General features: G+C 40.3%; 1 protein-coding gene across 4 annotated transcripts; it reads left to right on the forward strand.

Moving 5' to 3' along the window:
* The first annotated feature begins 6404 nt into the window (after window positions 1-6404).
* si:dkey-175m17.7 lies at window positions 6405-25160 on the forward strand. 4 transcript variants are annotated; one of them, XM_044042674.1, is made up of 6 exons: window positions 6405-6685; window positions 15519-15636; window positions 18637-18753; window positions 20669-22776; window positions 23051-23353; window positions 23958-25160. In XM_044042674.1, exons 4-6 carry the CDS (start codon window positions 20685-20687, stop codon window positions 24221-24223), a joined length of 2661 nt encoding a protein of 886 aa, XP_043898609.1. In that variant the 5' UTR covers window positions 6405-6685; window positions 15519-15636; window positions 18637-18753; window positions 20669-20684; the 3' UTR covers window positions 24224-25160. The 4 variants fall into 4 exon arrangements, with proteins under 4 accessions (XP_043898609.1, XP_043898612.1, XP_043898613.1 ...); XM_044042677.1 differs by lacking the exon at window positions 18637-18753; XM_044042678.1 differs by lacking the exons at window positions 15519-15636; window positions 18637-18753.
* Window positions 25161-26965: the final 1805 nt, after the last annotated feature.

Consider the following 26965-nt stretch of genomic DNA (forward strand, 5'->3'; position numbering starts at 1 on the left):
TGACACATTTTGGACGACATACTATACTATGACTTTATTCTTTTTTTTTTGGACGACATACTGTATTATGACTTTTTTGACTGATTTTGGACGACATACTATACTATGACTTTTTTGGCCGATTTTGGACAACATACTATACTATGACATTTTTCTTACATTTTGGACAACATACTAAACTATGACATTTTTGTCAAATTTTGGACGACATACTAAACTTTGGCAATTTTACGACTTTTTGGACGACATACTTAACCTTGACATTTTGTCAAATTTTGGACAATATACTAAACCATGACATTTCTGTCAAATTTTTGGACGACATACTTAGCTATCACATTTTGGTGACTGCATTATAAAATCTGAAAACATGGATTGAAGTATTTAGACAAAGTGGTATTTTGGTTGAATCAACCTTTAAAACACCAAGTTTTAAAGCAGAGAGAGAGGCACAATTCCCTCCTCCTCCCAATTCCCCCCTCCCCCTTCCAAACACCAGTTTCTGGAAGGATAACAATTCAATACAGAGAGACTCACAAGCCCCTCCCTAATTCCATCGCTCCCCATTCTAGGTTCTCACTAGAATGCCTTGCAGTAGCAGGCACTAACTATAAAGCCTCCCAGTTCACCACTGTTACATCCAAAATCCCCTTAATGGGAAAAAAACATAACAATTGGGCCCCCAAGAGCTGATCCTAATGGTATTTTTTGCAATGACATCCATGAAGCCCCTAAAACTCCACTAATATGCAGCTCACCACTGCTACATCAAAAACTCCGAGGATGTTACAGCTGCTGCTGGTGAGAGAAGCTTCTCAAGCCTTATAAAGACTTAACTGAGGTCCACCATGAGCCAGGAAAGATTTTCAGGAATGGATAAAAATTTCTACTCAGGAGATCTTTGGACTTAGAAGATATAATGGCAGCGTTTGCTGCAAAAAGGCACAAAAGCAGCACATTTAGATCCACTGACCCACCCAACAACTGCTTTTTTTTAAGCCTTTATAGTACAAGAATTATATTTTTACGACTTTATCGTCGTAATATGTCAACTTTATTCTCGTAAAAATTGTCTTTTTTCCTCATATAATTATGAATTTTTACTTGTAATATTATTACTTTTTAAAATTACAACTTTATTCTAGTTAAATTACGTCTTTATTCTAGTTAAATTATGACTTTTTTCTAAGATTCAATTTCTTTTATGTTCAGTTTGGGACTCCATTGCAGTATAGTTTTAAAGGTGACATCAAATGCTTGTATCGCACATATATGTTAGTTATAGAGGTCTACTTACATATATGAACTTGTTTTCATGGTTAAAAACCTCCTAATCGCTGCAAACGAGCCGATCAAAATATCCCCTCACTGACGCTCTCGTTAGCCGTGCTGTTTCAGACCAACACCACACCCCCAGAACGTGGACTGTGTTGTGATTGGCCAGCCAACGAGAGCTTTCCCACTGTCCTGTGATTGGCCAGGTACCTGGAAGTGACGTAATAGATAGGCCAGCTCTCAGATACACAGCTCCCCCTCTGGCACGGTGGATGCTCTGCATCTCAGCAGCTACAACGAGAGTAGTTCTTCTTCTGCGGTTGAATGTACGCAACCGGATGTGCCCGGACTAGTGCCCGCACCAGGAGGCGCTATGGTGGTGAGAGGAGTGGTGAGGTATACTAATGACAACATCAACATACAGAAGTGCCGATCCGCTTCGCAGAGCCCAGGAAAACAATGAAACCCGATTTTCTCAGCAGTGGCTGAAACTTTAGGGTTTCATAAACGAGGTCATGACGCAGATACACACACAAACGCAGCGTTAATTGGAGCTTCCGGTCTATGTCGCCTTCAAGTTATTCATGTTTAAAAATAAATGTCCATGATGTGTGATAACTACTGATTACATTTTTATGTAAATAAGGGCTTATGGTGTAAAGGTGATGAGGGTCAGGGATGGTGATGGGCCCCAATTAGCTTCTTTGCCCTCCAGAGTAAATGATTGCCTCTGAGGAGAGCCAAATTATCATCTGAGGTGAATTTGAATAAAATAGACATGACATTTATCTGGTAATATGTGTATGTGTTTTTCAATAAACCTACTTATTAAATAGATCTCTTGAAATGAAATGGCAGTATAAATTTGTCAGAAATGTTATGGATGGATGTTATGATGGATGATGAAATCCAGATAAAGGCAGTAAAACAAGATTACAGATGCCAAATGCTGTTTGACACGACCGCTAGTCAACATTATATTGTACAGAAATTTGATATTGTCATGATTTATACTGACAATTGGGGCAAAAATGGTTTGTCATCATAAGTGGGTTCAATATAAAAAGTCACTGAAAAACACTGATCTACACAGCCACAGCTCCAGGACGATTTTATTAAATAATGTAAACCCCAATCATAAGCAGTAAATCTGGTCTCTGGCTCCTCTGAGTGGTTGCCCCGGTTGCCAATTGATGTCCAAAGATAGAGTTCCTGAATAATGGTTCAAATTTTAATTTCATCTTGGCTCACAGATATTTGATTATTATTTGTCATGCATATTTTCTTGCGGCATAATTTTTGCTGTCCTGAATGGTAATTGGGCTGTAGACTACACATACATATATGTATATATATATATATATATATATATATATATATATATATATATATATATATATATATATACATATATATATATACACATATACATATATGTACATATGTATATACGTACACACACACAGTGAAAAACAGAATGGCAGCCTGTTCTGACTGTACTTTTGATACATATTTTACAGTGTATGGTTAAAGCTTGTTGTACTGCCCCCAAGTGGCCATAAAATCTATTAAGTCTAAGTTTAAGTCTAAATTCTACTTGGTTAAAGGGACAGTTTGACTTTTGCAGAGATTGTACATCTGATATATTCAATACAGGACGGTGATCATACTTCATAGTATCATAGGAGATTTATACAAAACAGATATAAGGATAAGGGAGGATAAGGATAAGATAACAATGTCCCTGTCTTGCAACCTGTCTGTTTGAGTACAGCCCTGTTTCTGTAACATTATAATAATGTTAGATTCATATTTATCGCCCATGAAACAAGTGCTTCTCTCCCTCATCTGATAAGAGGAGTTCATGACAAAGAGATAATGGAAAATTCAATTAAAATATGGCTTCACTGGTAACTACAGTCCAGCCAGTTTATTCACGATTAAACATTTTAAGCCTACAAACTCTCATTTTTAATGTTTGTGTAGTGAGCTGCAGCTATGGGTGGGAAACGCCGAAAATTACTAAACAGTATATCTCGACCAGAGAAGAAGATAAATGAGCGTCTGAATTAGAGAAGCATTAAAAAGTAGATGACTGAAAGCAGAGAGGAATTTGAAGGCAGATGCAATCGTTGATTAAGCAATTGAGCCTCAGACGACGTCTCTCAATCTCTTGCACATGTTGTTGGTGGATGTCTAACTATGAATTATGCCTTTTACATTACATTTGTCTCCTTGCCTTTTTATTCCCCCCCTCTCCTCTTGTGATAAGTCTCCTCTGTTGAAACGCCACTTCTGCTCAGAGCAGACACTCTTTTAACCCACATGAAGTTGAAACAGACAGTGGGAGAGTTATGTACAGTGCGTGCAAGGACACAGTTATGTGGTATGTGGAGCTCACATTTCCATGTTCCAGTAATTTCCTAGCATCCAATGCTCTCCAGTGTTTTGAATTTGGATTGCAGGAACTGTTTTAAACATTAATGGCCACAGTTTAACATATTGTCCTCTTTAATGTCATATGTCCAAGGATGGATTACTGAACAGGCCTTCTGTGCCCAGTGGCTCTGGGTACCTTGAATCCCAAGCCTCTGCATTACTTTATTGATATCTTTGCTACTACATTATTCATCCTGATTATTTTAAAAGGTCTTGTAGTGACTTCAATTCAATTCAATTTTACTTGGATAGCGCCAAATCATAACATACATTATCTCAAGGCACTGTACATAGACAACCTCAAGGAGAGCAGAGAAACTCAACAGTTAGCACAATGAGCAAGCACTAGGCATCAGTGGAGAGAAAAAACTCTGACCAGTTGGGGTGAAAGGACCAGGAGCAGATATACAACAACTGTATCAGTGATGACATGTTTATAGAACTACAATGTAATCTATATAAGCAGCAGCAGAGACTGTTGATAACAATTATACTGAATCGACTTTTAATTATAGCATCATAATAATAGTGATGATATGTATGGTAATAATAGCCTCGAAGTCATCATTTGTCTGCAGCAACTTTTTGGTATTTAATTTAAATAACAATATTTACTAAATACTGCACTTTTACTTTAATATATATGCTGAAGTCAGCTGACTTGTTACTTTAAACTATTACTTTCACAGAGGTAACAAATCCTCTTAGTGATGTCTTACACCACACCCAGGAATAGCACCTGTAAAAACTGTCTATGCTGCAAAGACACATAAAAATGGGAAAAGTCTTGAAAAGAGTCTGGCAATAAACTCAATAAAATGTGTCGATATCAGCAGAACTGCCTCGACTTATGTGTTGCATATGAAACAGGTGCATCTCTCTGTGCTGGTCTAATGAAAGGAGATCAGGACAGAATGTGGTGATCCCAAAAACAGGGCTGTTTCAAAAACCTGAAACTTAAAGCTGCAGTTTGTAACTTTTGTAGATTTGTTATGTTGTTGTTGATATTATTCTGACTCTGTTTGGTCATTGTGAACAGATACTGTACAATGGAACATTATTCATATGCTGGGTCCTTCATCTGAAAACAGGGTAAAGTTAAGCAATTTGAGTGACACAAGAACTAAATGATGCTATACTAGGATTTCAACCTTCAAATAATGTCTCCATGATCATTTTGATGATCATGGAGAACGGCACCAACTGTGGCACCACATTGCCTGCATTGGCACTATGGAACTACGGAACTATGGAACAGAATTCTACTTCATGGCAGACATCACAGGTTGAAACGCCAGGTGGAAAATGCAAGCTATGCAAACTACAGTACTATCATTCTCCTGTGTTTTTCTCTGGGGTTCTTGAAAAATAAAACAACATAATAATGATATAAAATGCTATAGCATAGGCTACTGAACCCGGTCTGAAGACATGGTTGTACGTACGTAAGAAGTCCGGCTTATAGATTTCACTGGTATCATTGTCTTGTCAACAAATCCATATGATCACGACATACTGTATACTGCGACAGTTGTAACACACTATTTACCAACTTTAAAGGATGAGTATTCGTATCCTGTTACTGTAACATAAATGTTGTAAAAAGGCTTATGCTGTAATCACACCGGACATAGTTCACACACGGAATAGTCATGCGACAACTTTACATACAAAGTCTATGCACCGATGTGATTCTGTCGCCCATTACATCTGTTTAAAATACGGCGACTTGTGGCCAGCGATCCCATTGTTTCACAAGATGTACTAAATGATCCCGTGGTGCAATAGACATGATGGGCGTGGACAGAGGTGGAAAGAGGAAAGAATATTCTTATCGAGTGAAAGTACCACAATTTTGATAAAATTGCACTCAAGTACAAATAAAAGTATTGGTCTAAAAAAGTAAAAAGTAGCTTGCCAATTCACCTGTCCTCATGATTCCCTGCCAAGTTTCTGGTGCGTTATTTATTTATTTATTTATTTATCTTTTAATTCAGGCCAACATTTTTTTACTCAGTATCGAATGTGATTTAAAATGTAGCAAAGTACAGTACTTCCCAAAAAAAACTCATAAAAACACAAAAACACATAAAAACCTACTCAATCACAGTAACGTGAGTAAATCAAATTCATTACTTTCCACCTCGGGGGCGCGGAGTGACGCGGCAAAATCATGTTTGGTGTGATCACAGCGTTAAAGGTCTTTTTATGGAGCATCTATCTGCAGCGACATGTTTGATTCAATTTTTTATTTTTTTTTACTAAAATACTGCACTTTTACTTTGACGATGTTGAACACAGCTGACACCCTCTTTAACAAAGTGCATACTTTTAATGTTTGCTCACACATGTGATTTGAAAAGCATTGCCCCCCCCCCTCCCCCACTGGCCCGCACGTGCTGCTTGCTCGCCCCTGAGCCCTTCATCATCCCCCCGTGCGCGTGCGTGCGCGTGCCTCTGTGTGTGTGTGTGTGTGTGTGTGTGTGTGTCGCCATTGGTCTGGGATGATGTCATCCACAGTGGAGACAATAGAGCCCACCTCCCCCCGTCAGTGTCTCCTCCTCACACACACACACACACACAAACGCAGCTCAGCTCAGAGTGACACACGCTCAGACGTGACGCCAGCTGAGTCAGCCAAGCACTTCTCATCATCATCATCATCGCTCTTTGTTTATTTGTTTATTTATTTGTTTATGTGTCTGCTCATTCATTATTTTTTTCCAAGTCCGGCAGAGCTTGTGCATCTACTAGTCAAACCAAGTTTGTTTGTTTATTTATTGAAAAGTATGTTCCTGTTTTAAATACATGAACAAAGGAGGAGGAGGAGGAGAAGGTTGCCTCACATCTGGATCGTTCTGTACTCGAGACACACACATACACACACACACAGAGACAGAGACGGAGACAGACGTGAGGATGTGTCCCTCCGCGGCGCACAGACGATGAACACAGCACGGGACTTCTTCATGTAAGTCATCGTCATTCCTGTTTTACTAACGTTACTTTATCGTGTCGGTGGTGGTGGTTGTGTGTCGGCCTGCAGTCTTCACGGGCTGTGCTCAGCTGCAGCTTCACGGATGTGCTGATGTCTTCTCTCGCGTGTTTTTGTCAAATGAATGCGCTGCATCGCTGTGTTATTCACCGCTGCTCGCGTGTGTCAAGAAGCCATGCTGTCAGGATTGTTTGCCATGACATTTGCCATTTGTTGAGATAAACAACTGCAGGCAGGTGAAGGTTACAAGTGAGGAATGGACCACATGATGCATCCCCATTATGCCCACTTAACTGAGTGGCTATGTGAGAGTAAAACAGGCCTGGTGGCCCACATCAGCTTTATTTCTCATTGTGGTGAAAGGTTCAAAAGCTGCAAATATGACATTATAAAACATGGAGAAATCAAGCTGTGCACCATCTAGTGATTCCATAAAGAGGAACTTAATGATTTTCAATTTCTGAGCTGCAGAGTAGAGCCATAAACAATGCAGAGGAAGAATGTTAAATAGCCTCTCAGCATGTATGGGTCTGCATCTGGTGGTGCTGATGAGAGGCAGAGCAGGAGCGATGTGCTGCACATTACTTTAAATAGCCACTGTCAGTGATTTATTGACATGCATTTCATAGTGAAAGTGTCTGCGGTCTGTGTCACAACTGTCAGCCCCGGCAGAAACACAGGGTATTCTGAGTATAAGGATGTGCAGTGTTACCACAGAAGGAGACACACACACACACACACACACACACACCTGTAAGTGATGAGGCTCCATCTGGAAATCACTGTATTTACAGTTTTCTCAGGAGGCAGCAGGGGTGTGAGGCGTGCAGGTTGTTCATGTGGAGCCAATGACATCATAAGAGTCATAAAAAGAAAAATCACTGCAGTGCATTTGCAGAGAAACTTTTTGGTTTTTAAGTCTATATGCCCTCATATGAAAGGGTCACACACCAGACAAATTAAACACCCACATAGACATGATGCTGTAATCGGACGTGATCGCCCACATGGAACGAAACATCGTGCCATGCAGCTCACAGTTGAAAATTGCTTTTAGTTCATATTTTGTTTTTCTTACTGTAATTTGTAATCAGAACACAGGCAGCCACTGTCACGTTAATAGTCTCATGGCTTTGATTCTATCAGCAATGATCAGGTCTTACTTTCTATAAGCCTGCAACATGTAAATTATGTTTTTAATAACTTTTTTTTTTTTTACATTAGAAACAAATGGACCCTCCGGTTAGAGTTAAATATTAATCTTGACAAGATTCATGTGAATATTCATCATTTATGGGCAGCATTTTCAGATTATTGTCATTATAGAGGTACATTTTGTAAACTGACCACAGGATTGCTTGATGATGAGCAGCTTTCTTTTTGTGATAGGAGAAAAGAAGAACTTGTATAAAAATACTAGATAGAAAGGTGGCTTAGATAGTTGTATGTACCAGTGAACTTTATGTCATGTAGATGACTGTCATTTGTTACTGTGCTCCCGTTCACTCCCACAGGTGACAGACATAAAGGTTGTGAAATAGAAACTGGTCTGCAGATTCAACTGTTTGCTTTGACTCATTCTGATGCCCTGCCCCCACAGAAACCTACACAATGTGTCCCACATCCCATATTGCAATGTACTGCAAATCTGCCCGCGTCAGTGCTTTGTTTGTAAAATAGAGTCGTAAAGATTAGCTGATTGATCGATTAGTCCGTTGCTCAAGAATTTACTGCAAGTGTTGCATGTGTATGACTTTGTGTAAACCACACAGTTAAGATTATTCAATACAGGAAAAGCTCATTAGTTGAAGCTCTGCTATGCCGAGAAGCTAATAGAAATAATAAGTGAAATAAAAGGGATCTTTTGTTTAGGAGTTACATTAATTATATATAAATTATGATTAAAATAGCATATTCATTTTAATCTCCTAATTCTACCAGTGGGACAATTTTAAATGAAAACAATGGCTGTGCAGAAGCATTAGACATTTAAATACCTTCATTTGGTTTGACTTCCTTTCATAGCAGAGCTTTGACAGTTTTCATTGATAGTGGTAGACACAGCTGCCACTATCAATACAAATAATTTCATTAAGCATCCGTATGTTGACGCTGCGGGCTGGCAGTGGCGCTGAGGGAGCTGTTGTTGTGACAGTGTGGCAATGTCCTGAATTCTTGTTTTCAAGCAAACTTTCTTTAACTTGTTCTCTGAGGATATGGAGGATATAAGTTCAGAGAGAAGAGAGACATGTTTGCTTGCCTTTTCACACTGGAAATAGATGTTTGTATACTGCTTAATGCCCTTCACCAAAGTCCATAGAGAAAATCAGTGTTTTTAGTTGCTTGCCTACTGCTGCCTCTTTGGATTATGGTTGTGGTATCTGGGTAAATCTGAACAAAGGATTCAAAATATCACATTAGATCTTACTGGTGAAGGCAGCAGTTGATCAACAACTCCTGTAACATGATGTCAAATTGCTGATTTTCTATATGGACATTGGTGTAGGGACTGAGTGGTTTTACAAAGCGAAAAAAAACATCAGTTTCCAGGCCGTCTAACAGTGAGATAAAGACTTTCGCCGGCGTAGATTGTATTTTGCGAGTCTTTTGTTAAGTGGCCTCTTACAACCACACTTCAAAAAAACCTGAACCATCCCCTTAAGCACTGTCACCTTCCCCCTTTTCTGGTTCAACTCAAACAAACTACTGCGACACTCGCACAAAGGCTGACACTGTGCAAATTTGTTCATTTTGTTGCCGTCACAAAATTGTTCTGAACGTTGTGTCCACTATGTGAGAGTTTGCAGGAGTAACACTGTCACAGACATTCACAAAAATGGAAAGAAATATTCATGCTTGGCTTATCTTAAAGTGGCAGCAAGCTCATCTCAACCCACCACAAAAAGCTTTTTCCAAGGTGCTTTCCTCCATTTCTACTCTAAGTGTTCTATTTAAAGACTGCAGTCAATTTTTTCCATTTCTTATGAAAGAGCACAGAGGCTAAACTCCTGTCTCATTAAATGAACATTACAATGTAGAAGCCAGTGTGCTGACAGAGGTGGTGCTACTCTGATTGGCATTAGTTTGCTTCTCGAATTGAATGTATATGAAATTGACATATTTTTACATGTTAAATAGTAAAATAAAAGTATTAACGACTAGGGTTTTGAGTGTTTATTCGATAATTAAAACAAGCTTTCTGATTTTTCAGCTTCTTAAATTTACGGACTGAACAGGTATTCGATTAATTGAGAAAGTAATCGACAGATTAATTGATTATGAAAATAATCGTTAGTTGCAGCTCTAATAACGACTTACTGTAATAGTGGATGTAAAGTGAGTTCAGAAGTCCCGGTGTTTCGGCCAGTGTGAAATCAGATTGACTGGAGATGGAGATGCTGAATGTTTTCCGTCGCGCAGCTCACTGATTGGCCAGTTTGTGCTGCTGCCTCCATCACGTTCTGTCTGCATGACTGTGGAGATGAGATGATGTAATTATTTTTGACTCCCCCTCAGCTCAGCCTGTAGCGGCGTTCGGCTCTGATGAGTTGCTGAAACTAAGCCGATAAAACTGAAAAACCACATATTTGGCACAGGGCGAAACAGCGAAACACAGATTAGCGATGAACGTGAATGTTTTGTTGACATTCTTAATGGTGTGGCATCCCAAACAGTCTGGCTCAGTCAAAGCAAAAGCCACAGTGTTTTAAAAAACAAGGCTCATCCCCGCATGTCACCGTTGAACCATTAATCGTGGCGTTGTTGACATAGCACACGTTTGTTTGGCCATCTGAGTCACAAGCTTACATCATTAAATCTGTTGCTTTAACCTGATTATAGAGTGTGAGTCATGACTCAAGACCACATCTCTCATTATTTTTCAGGTGGCGATTTAAGCTGCAGAGTGCGGGGTCACTGATTTTGATCGTTGTTTGAGGGTTTCATGGTTTCATATGTAGGTTATTAAAATAAAGGTTTGCAGGTCTTTGTCCGTCTCCTCTCATCAGACAAGCGTGGATGGATTCACTTGTTTTATTTGTGACAGATGATCCGAGGCAGCCTCTCCATCTCTGAGACGCTTAGCGAATATTGATATATTTTGTTGTGTTTATTGTCCACGTCGCGACCCTCGTGTGGAGGATACAGCGGTAGAAGATGGATGCATTATTCTTTCTTTTAGAATCATTTGTATAGGTTTTGATGCAACATAGGAAGTTGTTGCTGGACCTGTAGTCTGGATCTGGATGCAGACGCCATCCTATCCTATCCAGGCCCGTGTCTATTTCCACAAATCATTGATTAATGCCACGATTTGACAGAACGTTTGTAATTTAACTGGCTCAACTTTTCTAGTCTTGATGGCAACAGACCTCCAGGAGATGCAGAGTAATTACATGCACTATAAAATGTCATGTGACACCACTCAGACCGTCATATCAGTGAATACGGATGAGTATATCGACTGGTCAGTAAAGGGAAACAAATACAGTATCACAGGGAGGGAAAGACAATGAACTTAAAAAGGGAATTTAAAGCTGCGGCAGGCAGGATCACTGGAAAAGTGAGTTTAATTGACAGGGAATGTTTTGGGGTCACCACTCTTTTTGTTGAGCTTCTCTCATCAGATGAGTAAAGACAGATACATGGTCCACAAAACCAATAATACCACGATACAATGATTCTTCCAATATATTGCAGGACAACCATATAGCGATACATCATGATATCTGTCAAACTGAAGACAACAAATGTCCATGACAAGTTAAAAGTGCAGGATTTCTCTATGTATTCACAACATAGAGAACAAAGTGCATTAAGTCTATGTATTGAACGTGGATGGGGCATCACTTAAAGTAGCTTTCTCCGCCATTATCCCACTATAAACTCCCTCCTCTTTGACCAGGTAACTTAGAGTGCCCAAGTTTTAGAGTACTTGAAGGTCCCAGAGAAGTTCAAATTGTGAAATAAGGCACTAATCACGAAAGAGTGATTAAACAACATTTAAAACAGCAGAATCCGGGCTACATGACTGCACATATATATATGTATATATGTATATACGTATATATATATATGTATATATATATATACATATATATACTTATATATATATATACATATATATATATACATATATACATATATATATATATATGTATATATACATATATATCTACATATGTGACAAACACAGCTCAAATAACAACTAAATTAATTACTACATATCTCAACCCACTCGCCACTTTCTGGCTCTTTTTGAATGGGAAATATATGGAGGTCTGATTTAATTTTCAAAAAAAAATTTGGATGTATTGAACACCAATAGTGATATACATATGAAATAAGTAGTTTTGTACAAAATTCAAATGTTAAAATATTGTCTTGGCATATCGATGATCGTATTATATTGAAGAAGGAAGACGATATTTGACTAAATTGGTCTTCTTGTTGCAAAGGCAAGAGTGCCAACCACTACAAAACAAATAACAACAAAAAAAATTCAATAAATGAAATAATAATAACTAGTCACCTTATCTCTCACTCCATCTTAACCTAGTTTTACTATACCACTGTCTGAAGTACATGTGAGGAAAAGGAGGATGATGAGAGAGCAAGTGACGTGTTGGCGACGATAATCGTGTTACTTCGCGAGCTCAGTATTTTCTCAGGTGGTACTTGGTATAAAAAGTTTGAGAAATACTTGTTTAGGGAAACGCTGGTAAACATACAATATGACATACAGATTTTAATCCCGTATCACTTGTACCGTTTGGAATTACTTGAGGGTTTATATTGTTTTCGCAGTCACTGCATCCAAATGAATTTGACAGCCCCTGCGTTATTAAGTACAGTACACTGTATACAGCTCATTTGACTTAATTGAGAAAGACTTCCACCCACTTGCATACATGAATGTGAGGGCCTTGCTCATTATAGCCCTCCCTGTTAGTAACTGACTGGTGCTGGGTATCTGGGGTTAAATGTCTCATTGAAATGTTATTGACCACCTTTACGGTTCACTTTAAACGCCATGATCATTCATGTCATTTTGTGGGGGCAGCAGGAGGTGATTCACTCTCTGTAGCTTTATATAATATCTACAACCGATTCCATTGCACTTATAATCAGCCTTTCCACCCGGCCTAGATGTTGAGGGGAAGACTGACTCATGCTACTGTATATCCAGCTGTGGTACCAGTGTCACAGGCCTGCAACTGCAGGGCTTTGGTGATCAGCCAAGTATCTTGTCAGGCTCAAGCAAAAACATCGGAGCATCTGCTTGGTTTGTTTAGGTTTGGTGCCAACTAATGCTTCACAATCCCGATCAATTTCTGCCTCTCTGCCAACATGAGAATTAGCTTGATCTTCGATATCAGCGTCTGCGTGGGACAAAGGAATTTCACATTTGTGTTCTCAGCTGGAGGCATTTTTACTTCAGTCACATCATGAAATCTCAAAGGAAACCCGGAGACATTTTGAACTGCTCAGTGATTTTTTTATACGCCACGCAGGAGTTGTCGATCCACTGCTGCCTCTATCATTAAGTTCAAATGCGTTATCTTGTCACTTCCGTGTTTGAAATCCTCTTTTTCGACTGCACCTCAGTGACACAGAGTTTCCGAATGAGGCGTGTGTTTAAGCTAAAATTGTCCTTCCGATAAAAGCAGAAAACCTATTTTTAAAGATTTTGCAGAGCCTTTTGTTAAGTCGGGAAAAGCGGTTTTGCCTTTTTGTCACTTAGAGCGAGGGTCCATGTCTCAAGTGGAAGCAGCAAAGTCAATGTTGTCCAAACAGAAGATTAGAGACCAGTGACACGACCTGACCCGAGACACAGTGAACGCTGTCCAGAGCTTGTCCTGTTCCTATCTTAGCTGGGTCACAGAGTCTGTCAGTAACCCTTGTCAGTTTACTCACAGTGTTAAGTCAACACACTTGATTACACTGGAACACTGGGATCCATTTCTGCAGGAGCCTGTTTCTATGATGTATGACACCAACTGTTGGATCCTCACTGCTCCAAGAAAAAGACTGTGTGCAACCCTCTGGCTTTCTCCTTTGTAACCAGCGCCCATCGCTCTTACTGCCAATCTGTCAGTTCAGCTTTCTGGGTAAAAGACTAAATACAGAGAGAGGTGGCCAACGCCTGATAATGTATGCAAACTGCTGAGCAGAAATTTGGAGATGTGGACTCATCAGACTTCATGTCATGTGAAATCTATGAATTGTCCAAAGCCTTTAAAGCTGGCAGGCTCACTGAAACGTGGACGGGAGAACACAAAGAGCCAATAATGTGACAAGGCAGCCTGGCATGAAACCAATAATTACAAAAAAATCAGAGAACACAAAAACCTTCAAAGACAACTAGCAAATATCTCAATTATTACTGACCTACAGGACAGAAGTTTGCGGCAGAGTTTGTAGAGTGATGACCAGGCTTTTATGTGGAGTTTGGTGAGGAATAAGAATCAGGTGAGCCTTGGCCACAGCCAGCCACACCCCCTTGCCACACACACACACACACAGTCTGCAAGAGGAAAGAGGGAGAAAGAAACAACAAAAAAGAGATCAAAACTATAAAAGAAACAGAATCCTCACAGAGTGGTGATCCCGAATGCAGCAGAGCATATTTTATGAGCCAGTAATTGAGCAGCGCATCACATTATTGCCTGGTTTTTGCACTGGTGTGGTCCATTCTGCTGTGTGGGTGTTTTAGGCTGTCAGGTGTCTTTTGATGAAAGAGCCACATAAAGCTGAGTCTGAGCGTCGCAGAGAGGGAGGGAGACGAGAAATCACCATCAATCCTGCACCGACAACCACATGCTATGAAAAACAGAGGCCTCCTCCAGAAAAATGTCCCTGCACCACCTCTTCAGCTACAGAGGAACTGTGTGTGTGCTATGCCTCCTGTATTTACACACTGACGGATTTCTGTAAGGTGCTGTCATTTTTACCCTCTTTCACACTAAAAGTTTACTCTCACTCCCTCACTCGCTCATCTTTTACCACTTTATCCTCCACATGAGGGTCGTGGGGGAACACTGGTGCCAATCCAGAGTTGGGATACACCCTGGACAGGTCACCAGTCCATCACAGGGCCACATAGAGGCAAACAACCATTCACTCTCACACTCACTCACACTCACCCCTATGGTCAGAGGCTATACATCATGTAATATATAATGCATTGCCAGTGGTGAAATGTAATGTAATGTAATGAATGTACAGTAACAACAACACTCTCTTGTTTAAAATCAGTGGCTCCTAACGGTTTTGAAGGCGCCAATATAATGAATTCAAATGAAGTAAGAATAATATCGAGCTCTAGCCCAAGTCGTAGATGGTTATGGTAGTTTAAAACAGTATAGATTCATGTCTTGTTGCACCTGAAACGATGCCACATGGTTGCCAGAAATGTAGCCATGTAGAAGAAATTAGCATGGTCACCCAGGTCTTGAGTTTTAATGTCAATCGAAACCGAAGCCAATAAGAGTCATTTGACCAGGAAATGAATTCAGAGTAAGCCATTCCCATTGGTCCAGTTGATTTTTTGACTGGTGGGCACATAGTATTGTATTTCCTGTTTTCAAGACAAGGTTAATGAACATGTATACTTGATGCAACACAGGCCCAAGCAGACGAAATTTACTAACTAAAAGTTACTGAAAGTGATGATAGCAATGATGATAATGTTGCAGGTTTTCCCCATGTGTTTGATAAAGTCTTAAGTCGTGTGGAGGGAAATTAGCATGTGAACCACTCTGCCTGTGATTATAATGCTGTTATCTTTATTCTTCTGGTGGGTTTGCAGTGAGCAGAGTGAGGGCGTCATCATCTCTCCCGCAGGCTCATGCGGCTCTTACCGACTGGAACTGAGTGGCTCCATTATTTAAAAGAAATTATTTATTTCTTTTCATCATTACACTCTGGTAAGTGTGAATTCGGAAGCAGCTTGTGTGATCACAAAGCTTAGCATAACTTTTTTTTCCCTTAAATATGAATACGTCCATAATCAGGCGCATATATCCCTCTCCTTGATCAAACCTGTGACTCTTCTATATTCAGACTCATATGAGTCGCTGTTGAACGTCAAAGTTTTATGAAGGTACCTTTTATGCTTCAGTTCTTCTGAAAGGTGTAATTTCATAATTAACTCTGAAGTCACGTCCCTTTAGTCATATTATGCAATCTGCCCTGTGTGTGTGTGTATTTGTGTGTGTGTGTGTTTGCCCTGCGAAACTGGTGACCTTTCTAGGATGAACCCTGCCTCCTCTCGCCCTATGTCAGCTGGTATTGGCCCCCCGTGACCTCATGTGAAGGACAGAGTGAGTTTAATCTAGGAGGGAACGCCACTTTTGCACCTCCGCTAGGCTCCTATTGTAGCTGCACAACTGAATCTATACCATTACATAAGGCTTTGACCAATCACGGGGCAGTTCAAAGAGAGGCATCCGACTGGCTGCTACACTAAACCTATTTTGCATACAGGTCTGTTCCAGTGCTGGATGCACCAATACAAAAATCCTACACTGCAAAGAATCCTAAAAAATGAAAGCGTCGAAAACACCTGAGAGTTTCAGAAACGGAGAGATCACCTCAGGTCATCTGTTTCCTGTGAGACAAGTGTGTGTGTCCGTGTTCATCTGATGATGCAGCTCAGGATCCGCAGAGAGCTTGTGATCCTAAAACATATGTATTTCTGATAAGCTGCAGATAAAACAACAACAATCAACTATTTTTGCTCCAGTGTTCTTGCCTAGTGCAGCTTTAAATTGTTTCCTTACTTCAACGAGTGACACTTGTCGCTTTACAATGTTTCATAGTGTTTTTCTGAGAGTTTAATTGGAACACAAACCTCTCAAAGTGCTTTACATAACAGTCCACATTCCCGCAGAGTTCTCCACCTCCCACCTGCTGCTCTCTGATGTGACAGCTCCATTACATTTGCACAGTGAATGGATATTTTAATGAAGTACAATATGAGACACCTCATTCTTAACGGGTTGTTTAAAACCAAAAAACAGATAAGTCTGAACTTGTCTGAACTCTTCAATGAGATTTGCTTGGAAAACAACGTCTAATACAAATTGCGATCAAAGCAGAGTAGATTCAAATGCCTTCAAATGTATAATTAGTTGTGCCTTCTGTGTCTATGATTTGCCAGTGTACCGTAACACTGCTCTCTGGTGTTTTGTCAGAGTTGTCACATTGGATGCCACCTCTGATGCAACTAGGATCTGGCAACAGAAGCTGTTAACAAGCAGAGCCGTGTTGTTGAAAACTGTCAAATCACAAACTGGAAAAGATCAAGTTTTGATCACTAACAGGCCTGCATGCTTTGTCTGCTGTAACTTCCAATGAGGCAGACTGAAATGGCTCTTTTAGATGGACGATTACTGACGACACACAGTCACTGTGTATTGTACACACACACACAACCGCAGGTACTTTGCAGCCTTTTATCAGGTTTCCATTTTAGTGTCCATTAATGGCATTGAAAGACTGATCAATTACAACTTCATAACAGGAGTGATTTTACCGAAATAAAGTGAATGAAATGAAATTGCACATAACATCATCATCTAATCAGGGTTCAGATCATAGTTAATATTAAAAAGGCAAACTGCAGTTGTATTGGGTGGTCACGTCTTTACTGAATTGAACCTGATGCTGTGCTGACACAGCCGTGGCAAAAGATTTGAACTTAAGTCATTTTTTTTTGGTGATAAGAAATCAGAGAGGGAAGAGTCTTGTGTAAATGGACCACCTTGACGAGAAAGCGGCTGTGACTGGAGCGTGACTGATAAACTGTGCCCTGCAAGGATTCATTTTGGACTAAATGAAGCATCTCAAACACCAAAGTCACAAAATAACACATTTAAAATTGCAGATTTTCTCAATGGACTTTGGTGGAGGGAGTGAGCAACATGACCTTAAGTTTCCTATTTGAAAAGACAAACGCTAACACTGAGATAAAGCAGCAAAGAGAAATAAAATATAATACACTCGAGCAGGTGTAGTTTTTTTTTTTAAAAGAAGCTGAATTCAGTTTTTCCTTGTGTCCTTGCTGGCAGCAATGTTTTTTAGTGAGAGCGTACATTGGTGTCTCCAGTTGGTTCTATGCACAGGGAGCACACATAGCTGTATGCATCACTACCTCATACATAAAATGGAAACATACCTTTAACATAATGATATTTTTTTGTATGTAAAGGAATATTTCTTATATTAACCCTTAGTGCTCATGTGGCATGGATCTGATTCATTTTTATTCATTTTATATCGCAGTTTTAGTAGTGATATAAAGTAGAAGTCACAAAATAGACCATTCTTTCCTTCTTGTTCATAAAAACAAGCCAAGTGAACTTTGAATTGTGACATATTTCCAGATTTCACAAATTCAATCAATATTTGGAGTACTTGCTTGTTTTAGTTAATCAGATTGCTAGGTTGTGCTGAAAAAAAGGATATAAGACAGTCTATATTGCACATTCTTATATCATCTGTATATACTGTATGTTTAAACATAAAAAGACAAAATGCTCTTTTTTCTAAGGGTTAAAACCAAATCTGACTGTAAGTTAATAGATGTGCAGCACAAGCTTGCATAAACAAGAAAAACATACATTTTAATAAATAATTATAGCTAAATTACAGTAGGCCAGTAAAAGTACAAAGTGACGTTTGTTAACACTATATGAAGCCCATCCGTTGGTTAACGTTTCATTTATTTATTTCTTGTCATGAATAATCATTTAAACTGTTTTTACTGTGCATCTTCTGTGTTCCTGCTGAACCTGGAGCAATGAGTGAGTGGAAAGGCCACTGGCCATGCAGTTTACAGTGTGTGAGAGAAAAGTGATCAGAGAGATTGTGACGTCCACCATGACAAAACTGGGTCAATGTAATCCCCACCCCCTTCACCACAGGCAAAGCTGAGAAAGGAAAAAAAAAAGAAAAAAAGATGAGGACACCGTCATCATCAGCCGACTCTGTGTGCGGATATAAGCATGGAGACGCAGGACTGTGCTTTGTTTTCGCCATGGGTCAGTAACTGTGATGCTGGGACATAAAAGCATCTCCAGATTTGTTTGACGTGTTCCTTCCTCCCCTGTAGTGTGTGGTTTAAAGTGTCACGTTATAATCAGTCCCCCCTGCAAATTCTGTGTCTCTGTTAACATGTCCCCCTTTTACCTTTTGTTCCTGTAGCCTCCTGAGAGATTTATGATAACTGTGGCCGAAACGCTCTACACATACAATTCAACATTCTCACACTGCAAGAAAACAAAAACAAACAAAAAAACAATTATGTGATGCGCCAGTTTGTTGTTTGGCTGCTTTTGATTGTGCTTTGTCGGTCTGAATATTATGAAGTATGAAGCTGTAGTAAGAGTTTAAAGGGTCGCTTCATCTAAATGGCAAACACGAGTGCCTCTTTCTAGACTCAGCGGTTTATATCAAAATCACAAGATGACCAATGCTAATATTTGCACCAGAATCAAAGTCTATCAAATCAAATTAATATTTCATCTATACAGGATTGTGGTGTTTGTACAGTTGACTTACTAATACTTGAGTGTTTTACCGACCTGTGCGTCCATCCCTGCAGCCAGTGTGGCAGAAAAGTAAATTAAAGTACTCCATCAGCCAAACAACACCTGGGTGCATTGAACATCTCAGATTGATTTTTGATTAACAGTGTGTGAAGAGGGCGGATTGTCACTTTAACGACAATAATATTTCATCTGAACATTTGAGAGCAACCTTAATGAACAAACCAAATGGATGTAAAAATCGTCTGAAGGCCTGTAGTAATTGCACCAACTTCATGTTAAATACTGTGTAAAGCACTTTAATAACATAATATTATTGTCTACACGTATTATGTATGTACTTAGAAGCCACACTCAGGTAATCTCTTTTTGCTGTGTCATGGTGAGAAAGCGTTTTTGAAGTCGAGTTGTATCGTTGTTGTTCGTGGTGACTTCCTGTTTATGCCATGGTGCAAACAGATGCTCATTTTAAATTGCCCTAAAGGTTTAATGTAATATAATTTATACCAGAGGCAGATTTAACAGGGAGGGACTTGCCATTATGTACGCAGGGGAGGCGTCAACTGAAATGCTTCTCATTCACTTTGAATGGAGCGGCGTCAAATATTGCCCAACTGCGATGTCTGTCAGATGTCAGTCAGTCAAAACACATAACGGCACACAGGCACACAGTATATATATATTTCAAAGTAGTAGTAAAACATAACAAAATGCACATAACAAAATAATAACAATCTAGTTCACCAGGTAGAAAAACTCAAACATCTAATGCATATAAATAGGTTTAGCCATTTGAATAAATAATGTTAATTCAAGTGACTAAATGTACAAAATCAAGGACAAAAAGCAGTTTTAAATTAGTTCTAAACACATTAAAATGAGCATTAAATGTCTGGTAAATGCCCTGGTATAAGCAGACTATGAGGTGCATGCTTGAATGGATTTGGCCAAAAGAATATATCCATTGAAATCAAACATGTTCTTCAGTATGGTATCCTCTTTATATTTGTTTTCCGTCATTTCCAGCAAATGAAATACAGTATGTGTAACAGTGTGACATGATTGATTGTTGCTTTGGTATTTTTCTTGAATGTGTATGTTTTAGTATGTGAATATGACCCTACAGGCTAATTACAAAATATGCAAATCATGAGATATTTTGTGGATTTGGGGCTTTACATTTCATTAATTATTTGAAATTCTTATTTCTCTTGCAGAATATTTTTTAGTGATAATAATTTTCACAATTATGTATTTGCTCAGTTATAAGTATTCCATAGCTGCAATTTTACATCAAGATGTAACAATGGTGTTTAAACAAATGAAATGTAAAGTCTGCCCTACACTGTCAATGTTTGTGACATTCCAGTCCTATTCTGACTTTTCTCTCTCCCTCTTTGATTTACAGCTTTGCATAAACCCAGATGCCTCCCCTCCCTCTTGACGAGCGCATAGTGGTCATTCAGCGCCCCAAAAACTTAACCCTGTGTGAGAGTTCCCCACAAACCATCCAGCATCATTCCTCTCAAATATCAGCTTCTGTCAATGGACAAGTCAACCACCCTCCTCATCTCCACTCGTCACAGTCCCATTTCTCTTCACCTTCCTGTAAGTCACTGACTCTGGAATGCAAGCGCAGATCTTTGCGTGTGCAGAAATCCAAAGGCGACCAGCCTGTCATCCCAGCGGGTGCAAGACACAACCCCAGTCACTGCCATAGCAATGGAACAGTAACGCTTGACCCACGGCTGCCCTCCCACACGCACACAATTGATATCAGGGTGAGTGTGGACAAAAGAGGACGAGAGGGAGGAGCCAGTAACTCATTAGGGCGCAGCGGGAGTGTAAAAGGTGGCAGAGGGAAATGTACCTTCACACAGTTGGATCAAGGACAATGCAAGCAAAAGACTGGAACCACAGAGAGGCCAGGTGGTGCTGAATACAAGTCACAGCGAAGTCGTCAGCTGTCGACTTTCCCCGGAGGGGTCCTACAATTCGTACCCGCTCAGGCTCAGCAGCATCAGCTCAGGAGTGAAAAGGAGAAGGAAAACACAAAGTTTCATACCAGAAGTGACCAAGAATTTCCCTCTCTAGGTCACAAGAAGAATTCCAAACTGGGAACTGTTCATCAAAGCCATAATAGTAACAGCCTGCCCTACCAACGCAACTCTGTCCCTGTGCCCCATGCTGCCATCTTAAATTCAAACTACCCCACATCCCCTCCCTCCCAGTCTACCCATGCCCCAATTTCCTTTCAGCAACTCAGCCAGCCACAGCCATCCCGCCCCAGGGATCACCGCCCCCACATTCTTCGTGGTCTTCCCCTCTCCCCCTGCTCTTCCCATGCCGGAGGCTTCCCCAGCCCTGACCACACCTGTACCATTGACTGCACCCATCCATTCAGTTGTGGCTGCTGGAGGTTGGTAAGATGCAGAGGGTGTAAGGCAAACTCTGCCAGCTGCCAGGGAGGTGGAGGAAGCTCTTCCACCTCATTTTCTGGTGTTCATAATGTTGGAGGATTGAAGAAAGGAGGCAAGGAAATGGGCCTGAGAAATCTAGGTGGGTGTCTCTCCACTGCCTCGACCTCCAACACCTCCTCTTCTAATAGCACTGTGTCTGACTGCCGAGCAAATCTATTCAAACCTGTCCGCTGCACCTCCTGCTCCAGTGAGGCCAGAAACTTTGAGAGTCCTGCCGTCCTTCGCAAAAAACTGGTTGGGGGATGTCTGCCCTGTACCCCTTTGTCCTCTTCAGCTCCTCTCCGGGCAATTCAGAGCTGTGTCACAGGATGCAACCCCAAATCCTCTCAGACTGGTAGTTCCACCTGCAGTTACTGCAGCAGTGACCCCATAGTCGTCACATATAACCCTCGTCGAGGAAAACCTCCAGGAAGAGGCTTTGGAGCGGCTCAGTCAATGGGTATGTTCCAAGCCGATGATGATGACTACAGTGTGCGTACGATCTGGCCTGAAGAACTAGCCAAGAAGATGACCCATTCTAAAGCCCAAAGGAATCACTGTGCTGGGGTGGGAACTGGGGTAGGGAGGCCCAATCCAAGCCAGGCCCAAAATGGCAGTAATGGAACAGGCCTTGTCCTCTTGGACTGTCAAAACCTCCAATATGCACAGGCTCAGCTCACAGATCATGCTGGCCGGCGGCGGCTGCAGCAGGGACGTATGGCTGCCCTTGATTTTATGGGTAGTAGGTCAGGACCTAGGTATGATGAAGGCCAGAACTCACTGAAGAGACTTTTGAATAAAGGAGAAGATGGAGGAATGGATGATGATTCAGAGCAAGATGAAGATGCAGCATATCCTCCTCGGTCCCCTTCTCCCCACTCTGCATCCCCGCCATCACCTGTGTCCTTTTCACCTCCACCATCTGCCCCCAGCACACTCATCAAACCAAAACCCTGGCAAAGAGACAGGGAGGGAGGACACTCTTTGCCCACAGCTCAGTCTCTGCACCTTGCCCTGAACTCCCTGAACCGAGAGCAAGAAGAGGAGAAGAGCAGAAGTAAGAATATCTTTAAAGTCACTTGTGCAAGTAGTAAAAAGCAAAGATGTGTTGAGAATGTAAAAAGATATCATCTTTGAACTGTAATGCAGTCTCTAGCATGCATCTGCTGCTACTATTCTGAGCGGACTCCATTTAATGTGAAGCCACTGCAAACATTTAGCTTCTTTACTTATAGCCAACAAATACTGCTAATTAGCATAGCAACAATTTAAAGTGTAACATTTCATCATAATGCAGACAACATCTTTCTCTTTGTCCTGTCTTCTGCCAGTGCACCTTTCTTTGCCACTTTCCTCGTCCTTGCCTGCATCTCTATCTGATGAGAGTGTGATGACTCCTGACGCAGAGAACGCTGTGATCAGCCCCATCCTGCCATTCCTGTATCTGGGGAATGAAAGAGACGCTCAAGACCTGGACCTGCTGCTGCGCCTCAACATTGGCTACGTGGTCAACGTGACCACACACCTTCCCCTCTACCATGTCAACTCTGGACTGCGCTACAAAAGGCTGCCGGCCACCGACAACAGCAAGCAAAACCTTCGACAGTACTTTGAGGAGGTTTTTGAATTCATTGGTGAGATTTTAATCTCATATATGCTTGTATTTGCTAGTGTGTGGATAGGGTGGTTATATTACATGATTAGTTGATCAGAAACTTACAGTGGCCACATACGATATCCTAAAAATATGATTTATCACATTAGACAGCCTTTTCTGTCGCAAAACAGAAGTTTGTGTCACTTTGTTAACCGCTCACTCCCCGTACTAAAGTCCATAGAGAAAATTGGTGACTTTACCTCACAGCACACAGGAGTTATTGATCCACTGCTGAATCCATCAGTAAGTTCACATGTGTTGCTTTGTAACTTTGGTGTTTGAAATCCTTTGTTCAGATTCACACACAAACAGGGTGTTATCTGTTATGTGTTGTCACTGTAAATATGCCAGAATTGGCACATTTTCTAAATTACATCAGGCAACAGCAGGTAAGTTTTGAACAGGTAATAAGGCAGGTAACATAAACCACATTTTTGCACAGGACATGGCAGTTGGCACCAGATGAGAGAGTGCGTTATGCATGAGAGAATGACTAGTTTATTTTCAACCAGTGTTTGGGTTTTGGGGGGTTTTATTTATGGAAGGTTAAACGTGAGCCTCTGTTCTGTTTTTGTCCACAGAGGAGGCATATCAGAGTGGACAGGGAGTGTTGGTACACTGCCAAGCCGGTGTGTCCCGTTCTGCAACCGTCGTTATCGCCTACCTTATGAAGCACACCCTCATGACAATGACAGATGCCTACAAATATGTGCGGAGCCGTCGCCCCGTGGTTTCTCCAAATCTAAACTTTATGGGCCAGCTTTTGGAGTTTGAGAGGGACCTCAACTCTGGGGTGACTCCTCGTATCCTGATGCCTAAACTTAACGGTGTGGAGACACAGGTGTGAGAAAGGTCAGTGGGCAGGAGCATGTCGGTTTACCGCAAAGTCTGTGGTGGCATTCGTGAGCACGAAAGAGAGAGTGGCACACTTTAGTAGAGAGACTCAACAAGAACTACGACAGGAAAACGATGGCGTGTTTGGCAGTTTATGCACTTTTAACCCTGTGAAACATAAGACAAAAGACTCTTAGACAAGTTGACCGTCATCCTATACTGTTTATAAGATAATGTGCCAATATTTCGTATAGCTCTAACCTCACTCTTCTTTTCTTTTTTTTTCCTGATGTCATTTACATTCAAAGCCACGTTGAGAAAAATACTTTCCATTAATAACAAAAGCATGCAGAACATGAACACAGACATGGAAAGGGTTCATTGGTATTGTCTATTTATCATCAATCACCTGTAGCACCCAGACTGCATACAAAAATGGATAACGTGACATCTTATCCAAACCCCAAAGTGATGCTAAAGTAGCTGGTTCACCCCCCTCCATGATAGCAAAAGGGACATTATTATCAGTTGCTGCCATTTTAGGTAGCTTGCATTGATGTGTGTCCAATGTTTCAAGCAAACTTTGTTTTGATTATTTATACAATAATAATAGTCATTTGAAAATTTGCGATAGTTAACTGAGTCAGACTCACGATTGGCCTGTGTCAGACTCTGTAACCAGGATACTGGTTACTGTGCAGCCTGTATGCATGATCCATCTTCATATACAGGCCATTTCAGCACATAGTACTTCCCTTCCCACCTGCCAAATGTATCTTATCGCCAAATGATTTGTCACAAGAACGAGAAGAACTTTTTACACGGACCTCAGTCACCGTTTTCAATCATAACTCTTCAATTTGGGTTGTTTTCCTGCTTAAAACTGTGCAATAGAACAGCAGCATGGACCTAGTATGGATGGGAGCAGTATTTTACCGATAATAAATGAAGAATGCCTTAGGATGGTTTTATTTCAGTTAAAGATTCTGTATATTGGCATCGAAGCACTTTCACGTGTCTGAAATAATACAGTGGTTGTGTTGAAACCACAAACCAACAGACTTTCTTTTAATATACGATACTATAATTTGTCCTGACGTGCTTTAACAAACCAGACCATCTCCAAATGTGCACTATTTATTTTATGGTTAATTCATGAAGAGGATGCATTATTTGTATCAATTCCTATGATGTAAAAACTTGTGAAATATTCCGCTTGAAAACGGACCAATTATGGTGCGCAGTCGGATATTTTTTTTTTTTAACTTTCAGCAGCACACGGTAGTTTGGTTGATAGGGAATGACAGTAACAGCAAATAATACCTTTGTTCACCTTTCAGGTGAAAGGAATTGTATGAAAGTGAAAGCTTTTATTTTTGACCTTTTCATGACAAATCTTGGCTGGTTTCTGTTATTTTAACGAACGCAAAGGGACTATTATTTAATGTGTGCATGGCTTCCAGTCCCATAATTACCCTTAAAGCGGAATCTATTTTTCATTACTTTAATGCCTTTGAGAAGAAATCAGAGCACTCACATTGTTAGTATTGGTCATGTTTATTCCTTATCTGATAAGGTGAAATCAGATTAAGATTAGTTGTTCTTTTGCCTTACTAAATTGTGTCCCTCATGACTATGCATTTTTTTTTATTATTGTGAAGGCTTTGATTTAATTACAGAAGCTTCCTTCTTTCACTGTGACCCTATACCCTTGTATTGTTAAGATTCAAGCCCAAGTCAACTTGCACAATTAATCTTCCATGTTCCGTTTGATTTATGTAGCAACAGCGCATCCCATATTAATTACAGTGTAATATACAAAGTTAGCCAACAACGGGGAGAGACAATGTGATACAAACCGCAGTATGACAAGTATCATAGCTTTCATATAATATCATTGAGTTCATTTTAAGACAACAATAAGTGAAAGGTTTTCTAATCTGTTCACTAAACATGGTATTATCTGTACCGGACACATTTTTGATAGCAAGCTGTACATAGTTTTGCACAAAACACTTTTATAGAATCAATTGTAGGCAGCATAATTTGGCATGATGGATTATTAATTCCATACAGTATTAACCTTTCAGCATTATGTAAATCGTAAGTGTTTACAGCCTCACAACTTAATCTGCAGCATCACATGAGGCTTTTTGACGAATCACGGGACAGTTCAGAGAGAGCGTAACACTCCTATTGGTTGTTCCATTGTACATGCGTTGCATATAGGTTCCTTTTCATGAAAGGTTGCTACTCCAGCACGTGTGTTAAAAAACTGCCTATGCTGCAAAGAAACCCTTAAAATATGTCAAATCTGACATTAAACTCAAAAAACACACAATTTTTTGCAGAGATGGAGAGATTGCCTCTGATTATCTGCTGCATATGAAACAAGTGCATCTGTCTGTGCTCATCTGATTAGGAGCTCAGGACAGACAAGCACAATCCCACAATCTGACACTCAATTAATCATTTTACAAAATACAACAACTTCCTGAAACCAAAATGCCTTCAATTCAGCCTTGTGTGGTTTGCTTCTCTGATGTTGTCACATCAAATATGACTTGTTGGGTATTCATATATGTCTGTGTTTGTTTTGTTTTCTTTCTTTTTACAATTATTTTATATAACGGGAAGTTTGAGCAGAACCTTCCAGCTCCGCGGTTATATAACGGATCATCAGCTGTGCTCTGTGCAGCAAACGTGGGTCAACAAAAACCATATTCCTGTTTTTACCTCTCTCCTGCACTTCAGC

The sequence above is a fragment of the Solea senegalensis genome, linkage group LG13, assembly GCF_019176455.1.
Source record: "Solea senegalensis isolate Sse05_10M linkage group LG13, IFAPA_SoseM_1, whole genome shotgun sequence".
Taxonomy (NCBI): Eukaryota; Metazoa; Chordata; class Actinopteri; order Pleuronectiformes; family Soleidae; genus Solea; species Solea senegalensis.

Excerpts from the sequence above, each read along its gene's own strand:
- si:dkey-175m17.7 (XM_044042674.1), top strand. The coding sequence starts at position 20,685 with ATGCCTCCCCTCCCTCTTGACGAGCGCATAGTGGTCATTCAGCGCCCC. Across the intron at positions 22,777-23,050 it reads AGAAGAGGAGAAGAGCAGAA|TGCACCTTTCTTTGCCACTT; the intron begins GTAAGAATATCT and ends GTCTTCTGCCAG. Across the intron at positions 23,354-23,957 it reads GGAGGTTTTTGAATTCATTG|AGGAGGCATATCAGAGTGGA; the intron begins GTGAGATTTTAA and ends TTTTGTCCACAG.